At 46.4% G+C, this 14,463-nt stretch overlaps 1 protein-coding gene across 1 annotated transcript in view; it reads left to right on the forward strand.

Annotated features, from left to right (window-relative positions):
* PSAT1 (phosphoserine aminotransferase 1) overlaps positions 1-14,463 on the forward strand; it is a 29,959-nt gene that overhangs the window by 981 nt on the left and 14,515 nt on the right. Inside the window, exons 2-6 of the mRNA XM_082696758.1 lie at positions 3,737-3,797; positions 5,123-5,192; positions 8,286-8,491; positions 9,504-9,676; positions 11,496-11,665. Of these exons, the coding sequence (XP_082552884.1) occupies positions 3,737-3,797; positions 5,123-5,192; positions 8,286-8,491; positions 9,504-9,676; positions 11,496-11,665 (680 nt within the window). The remainder of the gene's footprint in view (positions 1-3,736; positions 3,798-5,122; positions 5,193-8,285; positions 8,492-9,503; positions 9,677-11,495; positions 11,666-14,463) is intronic.

Genomic DNA, 14,463 nt, shown 5'->3' on the forward strand with positions numbered 1-14,463 from the left:
GTTTTCCAAGAGAACCTTCCCTTCCCCCGCCCTTTTCAGTCGTGCTTTTAATTTTTTTTTTTTAATATTTTATTTATTTATTTGACAGAGAGATCACAAGGAGGCAGAGAGGCAGGCAGAGAGAGAGAGAGGAGGAAGCAGGCTCCTGGCTGAGCAGAGAGCCCGATGTGGGGCTCGATCCCAGGACCCTGAGACCATGACCTGAGCTGAAGGCAGAGGCTTTAACCCACTGAGCCACCCAGGTGCCCCCGTGCTTTTAATTTTTTAATTATTATTATTATTATTTTAAATTTTAACTGGCTTGACTCCTAAAGGCATTCGAGTATTCAAATTCTGGTAGGCTGTGGGCGGCTAGCCCAGTTTGCTTCACTTTGTTTCGGAGGAAATGGAATGATTAAATTCTCCCCGGGGCCACGACCAGACTTTTCTAGTGCAAGTGGAACTCACTCCCTGCCTTCCTAGGCCCCTAGCCAGGTTTCAGCTCCTCCCCCCAAACGCCCATTCTCCTTCCCACATCATCTTCAGTCCGCCCCCGCCCCCACCAACTGTGAAGAAGGCAGTTTGTGGTGTGCCTTGATTGACAAGCTGCTATCTCTGTTGTTATATTTTCATTTTTCTAACCACATTGACTCTGATACTATGTTGTAGCAACATGGGGCTTAGCCAAGTGCTTTACAATTATCTATTGTTGAACAGAGTAGAAATCTCCCTGGGATAGAGCCTCTTCTGTGTTGTAAGAACAGAGAATCTTAACAATTTTAGAAGGGAAAGGACTTCGTGCTTTCCTAGGGGCAGAGCTCATAGTAGTGGAAAGAGCAAGGCTTGGTTTTTCCCACTTACTGCAGCCTGTTTTAGGCGAAATTCCTTCCCTGCTTAGAGCTGTGCAAGTGTTTTTTGTACCCTCCTCAACTTTGTCTTTTCTCCGTGGTTTGGAGCCTTCTGAGTATTTGTTCCCTGTGCAATTTTTCTTTTTTTTTTTCCTTTAAAAGTACTCTCTCCCCTGTGGGGCTCGAACTCAGGACCTGGGGATCAAGAATCTCAACTTAGCCAGCCAGGCGTCCCTCTCTGTGCAATTTTGTATGCCTTTCTTATAATGGAAGTTGACAGTTATTTCTTACTTTCTTGGGAAGATTTTTCTCCTCAGATGCCTTCTCTGAGGGGTGAAGGGGTAGGAGGAAGTGGCAGATGTTGCTTTTTATGAGTTTTGATTTGATTTGATTTGATTGTAAGGATTAGAGAAGCTTTTCAAACTTTATTGCTGACCGAGACCACAATGAGAAATATATTTTACAAAATGACGAAGTGTATGTATAATTAAAGCCTTATGAAATATTTAGCCTAAATAACTATGACATACATACTTTTTGTACTGTGTTCAATGCTAGTCTGTTCTATTTAGTATTGTGACCCATAAGAACGATTGCATTCTGCAGTTTGAAAAAATAAACTCCACTGGACTAGAGGGGCATGCTTTTTGGGTAGAAGTCTTTAAAACTCTTTGTAATGATTTGGATCCTAAACTCATTTCAAGGGATACTGCCTGTAAGAGAAATCCTGTCTTAAACGGGTTCAAAGATGCCTTTACTATCTGTGTTCACCAAAGAAAGGATTCGTTAAGTGTGTTTAATCCGCTAGTGCTGATAATAATAATCATCAATAATAATAATCATCCCATAGTTTGCAAAACCAATGACAAATACTTTTTTTTAATGCTAGCTTTTAATATTATTATTGTTTTTAAAGATTTTGTGTATTTATTTGAGAGAGAGCGGGAACATGAGAGGGGTGAGGGTCAAAAGGAGAAGCAGGCTCCCTGCTGAGCGGGGAGACCCAAGCAGGACTCCATCCTGGGACGCCAGGATCATGACCTGCACCAAAGGCAGTCGCTTAAATAACTGAGCCACCCAGGTGCCCTATTATTATTTTTAATTAATTTCTACACCCAACATGGGGCTTGAACTCACTACCCCAAGGTCAAGAGTCACATGCTCCACAGACTGAGCTCACCAGGTGCCCCAACAATGACAAATTCTTAAACTACCCCCCCCCCACCTTGCCAGGAAATCTTTTGTCTAATTCTTTATTGTTAAATGTTGTATTTCAGACAAGTTGCCATCCAGTTTAGATTGTTTTGTGACATCTGATTTAGTCTGTCTTCCAAGGAAATCTGATGGCAGGATGCTTCTACAGAGAGCTTGTCTCACCTGTTTCATGTATATTTTTAGAGCTTCCCCCCCTCTCTTTGCATGTTACGGCAGTTCTCACAGACACAAAGGTAAGGCAGGGGAATCCGTGCACACATCTCTGAGGATTTTAACTTGCAGCACCTATCAACACCCTCTTTTTCCCTATCTGCCCCTCAATTTTTTTTTTCTTTTTTTGAGGGAGAGAGAGAAGCAGATTCCCTGCTGAGCAGGGAGCCAGACCCTGAGATCATGACCTGAGCCTAGGGCAGATGCTTAGTCGACTGAGCCACCCTGGTGCCCCTGGGTTATTTTAAAGCCAATCACAGATGTCAGGTCATTTCAAAAAAAAAATTTTAGCATTCATCTCTGATAAGACTTTCTATCTGTCTTCTTTAAAAACAAATAAATAGGGTGTCTGGGTGGCTCAGTGAGTTAAGCCGCTGCCTTCGGCTCAGGTCATGATCTCAGAGTCCTGGGATTGAGTCCCACATGGGGCTCTCTGCTCAGCGGGGAGCCTGCTTCCCTCTCTGTCTCTCTCTGCCTGCCTCTCTGCCTACTTGTGATCTCTCTCTGTCAAATAAATAAATAAAATCTTTTAAATAAATAAATAAATAAATAAAGGATTGGTGTTGTTTTTTGTTTTTTTCCCCATCACGTAGTTACTTGCGTTCTTTGCACTTTGGGGGACAAAACGGCCATGGGGCTCCTCCCAGGTCAGCTGTGTTTTGCAAGGGGTGGTGAGCCGTGCCCCTGTTTCCTGACTCTTTGGGATTGCCAGTATACTGGGTCCCACCTGCCCATGTGTCCCTGTAAGGTAGAACGTGCTTGAGGGGCTGCAGTCATCTTAGTAGAGGGGTCAAGAGACTGGCTAGGTGCCTACCCTTCAGAGCCTCTGCTGATCTCTCTTCTGCAAACTGGGGACAAGAGTATCACCCGCATGGCTCTGTTGGCAAGAGGGATCAGTATGTCATTATTCCTGGACTGATCTTATTCAAGGCCAAGCTTCCTAATTTCTGTACACCCAACCTGTCCCAATTGAGCACCTTAGACTGGCAAGATGGGAAATTGATTTATCTGCTTAATTTCAGCCCAGTTGATCTTTTTGTTGTTCCCTGAACCCAGGATTCAATGCATTTTGTTGCACTTTTGCTTTCAGAGAGTGGTAAGTGTAACTGTGTAGCAGACTTGTCTGGGGAATCTGGTTTTTCCTAATGGTTTTATCTTGATCGTTAAGGGTTGTCTTAAGAAAAATTCTCTATTTTTTTTTTTTTTTTTTGAATCTAGGTGAATTCTTTTATCTAAGTAAATTCATTTTGGGAAAATTGTATTTTAATATCAATCACATGACATAATTTCACACTTAACTTGTGTGTAAGTTGCATCAGCAGGGCTCTGTGGACTGGCTGGAAGGAAGGGGATTGGCTGTGGGGGGTACAGAAGTTTCCAGACCTCACAGGCTCTGTGGGTAGACTCCCTCCCTGATCTGATGTCCAGAGGCAGAGCTCTGGGCTGAATATTCAAATCATTTTATTTTCTCTTATTTCTTCTAGGTATTGTTAGAGATCCAAAAAGAACTATTAGACTACAAAGGAATTGGGATTAGTGTTCTTGGTAAGATTCACTTTTTGACTTTAAATATCCAGGTTCCAACGAGAACTGATGAAAATCCATCTGCCTTGAATTTTCACCTCTGTCTCCTTTAGGCCTTTGTAAATATATTTTTAAATATTAGTATGTTTGATAGAAACCTTTTAAAATTTTTTTCTAAAGGTTTTATTTAATTATTTGAGTGAGATAGAGCATGAGGGTGGGGGCAGCAGAAGAGGGAGAGAGAGAAGCAGGCCCTCCACTGAGCTGGAGCAGGGAGCCTGATGTGGGGCTTGATCCCAGGACCCCAGGATCACGACCTGGGCTGAAGGCAGACACTCAACTGACTGAGCCACCCATGTTCTCCTAGAAGCAGTTTTGAAATCAGCATACATGCTGGTGAGGGGTTCTTGCTTGTCCGTTTACCACTTCATGATTGTCCGAGATCAGAGGATGCTGAACATACGCATCCCAGGACTCCAGCCCTCTTTTACTGAACTTGAAAATGAACCTAGTAAAAGTTTAAAAGTCTATAAGCCTTTGCTCACATCTTGCACCTTAATAATTGCATTAAGTTTCTCCTTTATCATTGAGGAAGGGGCCCTTTGAATTTAAAAAATTTTAAATTTTAATTTCCTTTTTTTGGGGGGTGGTAACTCCCAAGGATGCACAATATGGAGAGATTATAGGGTTAACTGTAGGATCACTGCTATTAAATTTTGTTCCTGTGGGTTTGGTCCCAGCCACGCTGGGGTTTCTGTGCAGTGAGAGCCACAGAGTGGAATTTTGTGCTATTATTTCTATGGGGCAGTCCTTGTACACGGATTCATAATTGTGAGAAGGATGTTGAGAAATCACAGAGACAGAAGGATGAATTAGTAAATGGCTCATTCAATGAGTATGCCGCTTGAAAATCATTCTGTGACTAGAAGTCTCCAATGTTTGCAATTTGAAAATTAGTTTGGATTTTCCCCATAGACGAAGCGAGATTTGGCCCACAATTTGAGTGCAGAATAACTGAGTTTTCCCTTTATCATCTTATTTGCAAAGTGTGTATCTACTTCTTTTTCTTTTTTTTTTTTTAAGATTTTATTTATTTATCTGACAGACAGAGATCACAAGTAGGCAGAGAGGCAGGCAGAGAGAGGAGGAAGTAGGCTCCAGGCTGAGCAAAGAGCCCGATGCGGGCCTCGATCCCAGGACCCTGGGATCATGACCTGAGCCGAAGACAAAGGCTTTAACCCACTGAGCTACTGAGGCGCCCTGTGTAGCTACTTCTAACGTTACTTCTGTGTGATTGGTTTTAAACAGGAACTTTTTTTTCTTGTTATTTATCTTTCCTTCCACAGAAATGAGCCACAGGTCGTCGGATTTTGCCAAGATTATTAACAACGCAGAGAATCTTGTGCGGGAATTGTTGTAAGTTTAAAATTTTAAACAGAGTCATTACTCTTGGTTGATAATCTGTATATGTGAATATCTGTTAACAATATTTACTTGGCTGTGTGTTAAGAATATTTTATAGTTAAAAATAATCTTTTGAAGAGTTTTCCCAAACTCACTGAATTAGTATATGCTTTTTACTTGTTTCCCATCCTGCGTTTGTGTTTTTATTTTAATTTGTTTGTTTATTTATTTATATTTTTATTTATTTTATTTTATTTTTTAAGATTTTATTTATTTATTTGACAGAGAGAGATTACAAGTAGGTAGAGAGGCAGGCAGAGAGAGAGAGGCGGAAGCAAGCTCCCCGCTGAGCAGAGAGCCCGATGCGGGACTCGATCCCAGGACCCTGAGATCATGACATGAGCTGAAGGCAGAGGCTCAACCCACTGAGCCACCCAGGCACCCCTATTTATTTATTTTTAGAGGGAGAGAGGGGGAGTGAGAATCCTAAGCAGGCTCCAAGCCCAGTATGGGCTCCCTGCCAAGCAGAGAGCCCGATGTGAGGCTCGATGCCACAACCCTGAGATCATGACCTAAGTGGAAATCAAGAGTCAGATGCTTAACTGACTGAGCCACCCAAGCACCCCTGTGTGTTTTTATTTTAAATGGTGTTTCCAATGATTTGAAATCATTATATCTAAGAAAGATTTTTCAGGATTAAAAGGGATTTAAATAACAGAGAAATGGTCATCTTGGTCAGTGTACTGGTTCTTAAAGCAAGAGCCTCATAGTACCTGTTCAGTCACCTGCCTGTGGGCGGGTATTAAAAAATTCAAGTACAGGGCCGACCATGCCCAGCTGAATCAGAATCTCTGTAGAAACTTCAACTTTAACAGACTCTGGGTAATTTTAAGAGCTCTTCACTCCAGGAACTTCTCAAATGATCCCTCTTAGCTTATCTGCACTACTCTCCTTACCCAGAGGAAACCTTACTCTTAAATAGATTACTGTTTAAGGGATAGATTTATGTACTATCTAAGTATAGTCACATAAATGTTACAAATGCGGTAATCTTAAAAAAAAAAAACAAAACAGGGGTGCCTGGGTGGCTCAGTGGTTTAAAGCCTCTGCCTTCGGCTCAGGTCATGATCTCAGGGTCCGGGATCGAGCCCCACATCAGGCTCTGCTTGGCGGGAAGCCTGTTTCCCCTCTCTCTTTGCCTGCCTCTCTGCCTACTTGTGATCTCTGTCTGTCAAATAAATAAATAAAATCTTAAAAAAAAAAAAAAATAAACGTTTCCTGCTCATAAAACTAGTATATATTCATGGTAGAAAGTTTAGAAAAAACTGAATGTCACAAACTAAACTGAAATTTTCCATAACCCCATCCGTCAGAAGTAATTATTGTTAACATTTTAAGGGTGCAAGTTTGCATGATTTCATTAACACGATTGGAATTGTACTGACTATTACTTTCCTTTTGAACTGCCTTGATAAAAGTCTTCAGGTGGGGCGGGCTGGTGCCTTTTTTTTTTTTTTTTTAAGATTTTATTTATTTGACAGAGATCACAAGTAGGCAGAGAGGCAGGCAGAGGGAGAGAGGGAAGCAGGCTCCCTGCCGAGCAGAGAGCCTGATGCGGGGCTCGATCCCAGGACCCTGAGATCATGACCTGAGCTGAAGGCAGAGGCTTAACCCACTGAGCCACCCAGGCGCCCCGGCTGGTGCCATTTTTGTGAGGAGGGAGCACTAGAGCCCAGTGCATTGTGGGTGGCCAGAACCGGTCATCATTTGATTGGCGCCTCACATGGGTTGTGCCTGTTGGGTTCCATGTCATGTTCACAGCATGAAGGCCATCCTTCATGGAACAGGTATTTGGATATTTGGAGCCCCGGCCCAGAAGATGTGGCATTTGACCCGTATGGCTGCAAGCCTCTTGGGACCGGACTTCCAGTTCACTTTCTGGGCCTATCCTTTATTTTCCTAACCAAGTGCCTGTCTTGTGTCCCTGTACCTGGGGCCTGTGTCTCGTGTCCTTCCATCCAGGTGTTGGCCTGCTTATCTGTCTGGTGTCTGAATAACATAAACCTGGAACAGTGCCTTGGGCTGCCAGTCCTCAAGGCTGCCGAGAACCTCGTGTTTTAGAGCCTCCCAGTGCGAGCTGCCTGCTAGCCTACATGATCGTGGGCAGATGGGGTTCAGGACCAGATACTTACTTGCATACCACCCATTCAAACCCTCTCACATTGCCCTGCCCTTTGGTACTCAGGCCTCTGTGCTGGACCTCTGTCCCCAGCCATCTGCCTTTGTTCCTAAGCTCTGAGCTTCCTCAAGGCTGGGGTCCAGTTTCCATGGCCTAGTGCCTCTGGGGCTGGCCTTCTACTGCCTGCAGCTATTCCAGAAAACATCTTAATTTTGTACGCTGGAGTAAAAAGATTTTCACTGGTAATCTCGATGTTCATCAATATGTGATGACATGCTTAAGCCTAACACATTATCTCAGATCCTTTGCTAGGGTCCACTTGGTTCCTGTAAGGGACCAGCACATGTCTGTTTTTAGGACTTCTGGTTGCAGAAGCCCAACTCTCAGCGGAAGAGGAAATGTATTACCTCGTGTAACTAGACAGTGCAGGAGCGATTAAGGAGGAGCTCAGGTGATGTCCAGGAATGTCTTTTCCTCCATCTCCTGGCTTTGCTTTTGGATGTGTCGGCCTCACCAGATGGCCACCAGTGGTTGCAGGATTAGCTAGTTTATTCGTTCCCTCAATAGAGACCATTCATCTTTTCCAGAAGTTTGAGTGAAGATCTCAGAACTGAACTCCACTGGCCATCTTAGCTTGTGGGCTCATCCTCTGGAGTCAGGGTTGGCCACCTTAGAACCGTGGGGACTGAGTGATAGCAAGGTGATTCCCTAAAGGAACAGCAGGGTGTGACTAGCTTCCCTCCAAAAAGTACCCATAGGCTTACACAGGGAGCCCGAGGAAGGGCTTTGGGGAAGGCGAAGCAGGGCTGGGACTTTACCACATTTCTTGTAGTATATCCACCCAAAGTAAAGTGCTGGTAGAGCCTCGCTCATTCTTTCTTTGACCTTGTGTGTCTCTGTTTACTGTCTCCCACGCTTCTGCCCAGAGCCATTCCAGATAACTACAAGGTGATTTTTGTGCAAGGAGGTGGGTCTGGCCAGTTCAGTGCTGTCCCCTTAAACCTGATTGGCCGGAAAGCAGGAAGGTGTGCTGACTACGTGGTAACGGGCTCTTGGTCAGCTAAGGCTGCAGAAGAAGCCAAGAAGTTCGGGACTGTGAATATCGTCCACCCCAAACTTGGGAGTTACACGAGTAAGTGCTGGGATCTGAGCTCTACAGTGATAATAGAATGTGAACAAATGCTGCCGAGTGGGTGGTCCCTTTTCAGATACCTGGTTATCCCTGCCCAGGGCAACATGCAGTTTTTAATTCCTTCTGGTTGGTAGCTGATTTGATACCATTTAGAGTGGATAGTCTCCCTTGTTAAGATTACTAACTGGCTGCTACAGAATGAATATTCTTTTTTTTTTTTTTAGTATTTTATTTATTTATTTGACAGAGAGAGATCACAAGTAGACAGAGAGGCAGGCAGAGAGGAGGGGGGAGCAGGCTCCCCGCTGAGCGGAGAGCCAGATGCAGGACTCAATCCCAGGACCCTGAGATCATGACCTGAGCCGAAGGCAGCGGCTTAACCAACTGAGCCACCCAGCCACCCCAGAATGAATATTCTTTGATTTACTCAGCTGAAAAACCTATGGCTGATTTGGCTTTAGGTATGGCTTGATCAAGGGCCCCAGTAATGTCTGCAGGTCCTGATGTCTCTCCCGGTCTCCTCTGTGATGGCTCCACAGTCCCTTCCCTTTTAGAGGATGCTCCTGGCCTTATATTCTCCCAAGTGTCAACGCCTTCGTGCAAGCATTCCCAATCATAGCCTCACATGTCCTGTGCCCCATTCCCATTCAGTCATGTGGCTGCGGGTGAAACTGACTGCACCCGAATTACATGGACTGATTTGGGGCGACTGGAGCCCCAAGAAGGAACTCAGTGGACATAGGGTGGATGGATACTGGGTAATAGGAAAAATTTCTACCATATCATTCTTGAAGATTTAGTTGCCCCCAACAACTGTCAAGAAGATGGGATGAATCATCCTTTTAGGTTGTTGATGGGGATTATTATATAAGACGGATAGGGTGGTTTCCCTTGGGAGGACTTTGGAATCAGCTTTTCACAGCTAGGGGAGGGCTGTCCTGCCTGGCCATTCCCATCTACATGAGCAAAGAGGAATGAAAGCACAGACTCTCCACCTTTTCTTCTGTGATAGAAATCCCAGATCCAAGCACCTGGAACCTCAGCCCGGACGCTTCCTATGTGTATTACTGCGCTAACGAGACCGTGCACGGAGTGGAGTTTGACTTTATCCCTGACGTCAAGGGGGCAGTGCTGGTTTGCGACATGTCCTCAAACTTCCTCTCCAAGCCAGTGGATGTTTCCAAGGTAGAGTGTAAAGGGGCCAGGTGGGGGAACCCCTGTGTCTTGGATTTCATGAGGGCATTTTAAGAAATAGGAGAACAAGGAAAGGCCCAGAATGTCTTGGGCCAACAGAGACCCTGAAGCCAAGACAACTCACGATGCCCTGGCTGCAAGTTCCTTGTTTATAGTAGTTTGTCGGGACGTGTAAGTCTTGATGGGTTCCACCTTGTGTTAATGATGGCCTCACAGAGTCACAGGGAGTCCTTGGGAACTTCATCTGCCTTTGAGGGTGCCTCTTAGGAAATGTTTTGGTCAATACACTGGGAGTAGCTCACTGACTTCTGGGGAAGCTGCAGATGATCCAAGCTCGGGGGATTTGGGAAGGGGCTCCCCCTTACCTTGAGCCCACCTCAACTCCAAGAGCATCCACAGGACACGTGGGCTTTCCAGGCGGCACGTCAAGGCGGGCAGGGGAGCAGTGCCTTCAGGTGCGTGCCATGAGGGCGTGTAATAACTGTAAAGCATTTAGAAACAAACACACTCAATGGTAGCCTGCCTTTTAAAAAAATATATTGTGGTATAATACATATAACATAAAATATACCGTTTTAACCATTTTTGCATGTACAGTTCAGGGGAATTAGGTATATGAACACTGTTGTGCAAATATCACCTCCACCCGTCTCCAGAACTGTTTATCTTCCCAAACTGGGACTTTTGCCCCTAAAACAGTAAGTCCTTAGGGCTCCCTCAGGCCCCGGGAGCCTCCACTCTCCACATTGGACTTCTCCAGCTCCCTCATAAAATGGGACTCATGCAGTATTTGTCCTTCTGTGTCAAGTTCATTTCACTTAGAGTATGGCTCAGGGATAGCCATGCAGTGGCTGGTGTCAGAACATCATTCCTTTTTAAGGCTGAATAATATTCCATGGGGTGGTTCTCCCACGTTCTCTTTGTAGCTTGCTTTTTATTACCAGATCTGTGCATTGGCAATTCTCAACAATGCTAACTGTGACATGCTCCCTTCCGGGCCAGACCCTCTTCCCTCGGACTTGGGATGCCATTCGCTGTTTAGAAGGATTTCATGGGGGGAGGTGGGAGAAGGCTGTGTGTCTTATAGGACAGTATTTTCTGAAGTTCCTTTAAGCTAAAGGTTCATTTAGCTTAATTTCTGGTTTGCTAAAATTTCTTCTCAGGTAGCTTGTCTATTATTTCTCCGCATCTTCTGAGTGTCCTTTTATGCAAACATGAATACATTAAGAATGGTTTCTTTTGGTTACCAGGAACAGTTAGCAGCCTCATTTTATTTTGTTTTAAATTTTTAAAAAGATTTTATTTGTTTATTTGAGTGAGAGAGAGCGAGCGAGTGTGCCCACACTAGCAGGGGGAGGGCCAGAGGCAGAGGGAGAAGCAGGCTCCCCGATGCGCAGGGAGCCCCATGTGGACTCGATCCCAGGACGCAGGGATCATGACCTGAGTCGAAGGCAGACGCTTCATTGACAGAGCCACCCAGGTGCCCCAGCAGCCTCATTTTAAATACTGGTTTGGGTGTAGAAAGGAGGTATACAGAGCGAAGGTGAGTATGTATAAGATCTTTATAGAGATGCTCAGACTAGCCCCTTGCTGGTGAGAAGGACCACGCACATACTTAACCCGCAGGCCCCAGACCTGGGGAGGACAGATGTGCTGTCCCAGATGGAGATGCCAGTAGAGAACGGAATGCACTTTGAGCAGAACTGGAATAAAATTGGTTCCTCGTGCTTTGGACAGAGACCAGGAGATGGGGCTACATGTGTGAAAAATGGCCGTGTGTATCTACAATAGCGTGTCTTCTCTTGCTCAGTTCGGCGTGATTTTTGCCGGTGCACAGAAGAACGTGGGCTCTGCTGGGGTCACCGTAGTGATCATCCGCGAGGACCTGCTGGGGTTCGCGCTCCGAGAGTGCCCCTCGATCCTGGAATACAAAGTACAGGCTGCAAACGGCTCCTTGTACAACACGCCCCCGTGCTTCAGGTGAACTCTGGTGGGGGGTTGGGGGGCGGCAGGGGGCAGGGGACTGATGGAAGGGGTCTCACTGTTTCCCATCAAAGCGGAGACAGATAGCTTTTAAGGTAGAGAGTGTTTTCATGAACCAGTGACCTCGTAGTTCAGACATCCTATCAGGCTGCTCTGCCTAGCTCGCCTTTCTCTCTCTGTTAACCTCCTGTGCACTGTCAGATCAGTTTTTCTTGCCCTTTCTTTTTGGGGGTGGTGTTTTGTTTGATCTCCATAGCGTTAGTGGTTCACCATTAACCCAGACGCTCTCTGTAGATGAAGTGGCAGGCTTGTATCTCAAACAACCGGTGAATCTTTGGAAAAGGACTTTGAAAGGCCAGCACACCCCCCCCCCCCCCGCTTTCTTTTCTTGCCCTGCTGGGCCTGCCCGAAGCTGGCCGCCGTGGCAGCAAACATACTGGCTTGGAAAAAACACCATTCTGGTTTTTCACCCAGTCTGCAGGTGCCCTGTAAGCTTGGCTTCCCATTAGCCAAGTGAGAAAATGGGTGTTGAAACACATTCAGGAAGAGCAAGCCTTGCCCCCCTATGCCCCCCATGATCTTTGAACAGCTGGCCTCGGATATTTTGTGAAAATCTTGTGACACCTAGGATTTAACAGTTGCCTGGGGGATTGTAGTGCTCACTGGCTGTGTGACCTTGGGCAAGTCACTTAACCTCTCTGTGCAGCCAGTTCCTCCAGGAGTAATAACAGTACCCTGCCAACTGGGTTGCTGTGAGGAGAGAACATATATGAAAAGCACTTCATGGTTGGCACTGGTGATTATGCAAGCTAGCTGCTGTATTACTATTATTGCTGTTTGTCTCGGTGTTAGTTCCCAGAGGCTTGGCAGGGGAGGGGAGAGCCACAGGGCAGATAATGGTGTAGAATGCCCACACTTTATGTGTGTGACCCTTTTCATCCTCCCAAGCACCCTAGGAAGTAGCATCCATTTTGCAAGCAAAGAAGCAGAGGCCATACTTGGAGGACACAGCAGAGCTGGGATTTGAACCCAGGTAGTCTGGCTCCAGATCCGGGGCCTGTATACCTTGTACCTTCATGCTCGCCACAAGCGCAGTTATCAGAGTGCATTTATTTGTGTCTGCAGGATCCCATGTGAGGAGACTAGGTCACTGGTAGAATCTAGCTCTTCCACTCATGGATTTTTTCTGTGGTGGGTGGAAGTGTGGGCTCAGGCTGGGTCAGGCCGTGGTTCCATCCAGGTTGGGATTTGGTCAGAGCTCTCCCCCACGGGGCTGCCTCTAGAAAAATCTCCCAACTACTTGGCTCTAGCAAAGGAAGGTGTTGTTTTTTTCAAAGTTAGATTTCTGCTGGAACTTTCTGCTGGATTTCTGCACAGCGGACGGGGATGCACAGCAGCTCATTTGTGTCTCCTGCTTTCCTCAGGGAATGGGGTGTTCTGGTGCTGACTCTCTCTGTCAGCTGTAAACCCCACTCTGTTTCACCATGGTTGAAAGGGTCTCTGAAATGCCTATTAAGGGTGGGGCAGCGGCACTTGGGTGGCTCAGAGGGTTAAAGCCTCTGCCTTGGGCTTAGGTCATGATCCCAGGGTCCTGGGATCAAGCCCCGCATCGGGGCTCTCTGCTCAGTGGGGAGCCTGCTTCCTCCTCTCTCTCTGCCTGCCTCTCTGCCTACTTGTGATCTCTGTCTGTCACATAAGTAAAACCTTAAAAAAAGGGGGGGGTGGGGCACTGGGGCTGAATCACGACCCCATCTGTCCTGTCTCTGGAGGTTCCAGCCAGTGAAACAACCAGGGATCACTGGCCAGCTTGGACACGGGAACGGGTTGTGCTGAGCCGTGATGGCACAGGAGCAGGGACCCTGGGGAAGCGGCTTAGATGCCAAGTTGCACAGTGACGGGGTGTTTTGTCCCCACCCTGGGGCCAGTTAGGAGAGGCCTTCAGGGCAAGGCAGGGGCCACCATGGGCTCCAGGAGGAGGCAAGGAGAATGTTGTCCCTGAAATGTGTCTTGAGAGCTGGCAAGTTCGGATTGGAGGAAGGCCCGGAGGAGCTGGGGGAGGGGCACACCCTCTGCTACCTTCTGTGGTAACTACGAGTTGCTGGGAAGCAAATTCTGAACGAGGCAATGAATATGTTAAAATGCTGTTTGTTAATCTTAGAGTCAAAAGTCAGCGGTGAAAAGTCAGTGAGAAAGCAGGTCCGTCTGTCTAATAAATATGACAATGATAAGAGATAACAAGGTCTGGAGTCAGACCTAGACATGCAGAGAGAAAGGGCTCCTTCCAGTGGCTCTCATGGAGGGACAGTCCCCTCCCAGCCCCTCGCAGGCATCAGCCCCAGGCCTGGACCAGTCAGGTCAGCTGGTCACCTGGTCGCCTGGGGGACGGTGGTGTGGTGGGCGGTAGGGGAGGGGAGGGCGGGCACTGCCTCCCCAGAGCTTTCCTGCCCTAGGGGGGTTGCTGAGCCAGAAACAAAGGCAGAAAAGGAGCAAACATTTTCCCCTAGGCAGACCAGAATAGTGTTCACTGAGACCACCCCAGGGCAGGATTGTTAAATGTTGATTAGAATGGTCGAAATGGAGCCGATGAAAGAGTCTGGGTTAAATGCTTGCCTACCAAGACCCCCACTGGGTGTCGCTTTTGCTTTCTTTAACCCTGAAAGAAAAATAAAAGTGTGTACAATTGAGCAATTACCCTAAATCTATGATTCGAAAAACTTCAGATTCATTCGTGGTACTTAAACACTCAAGATTAGAAAATTACAGCTTGTCCAGTGAGAATAAGCTCCAAGGTAGAG

Source organism: Mustela nivalis, assembly GCF_964662115.1.
Source record: "Mustela nivalis genome assembly, chromosome: 13".
Classification (NCBI taxonomy): Eukaryota; Metazoa; Chordata; class Mammalia; order Carnivora; family Mustelidae; genus Mustela; species Mustela nivalis.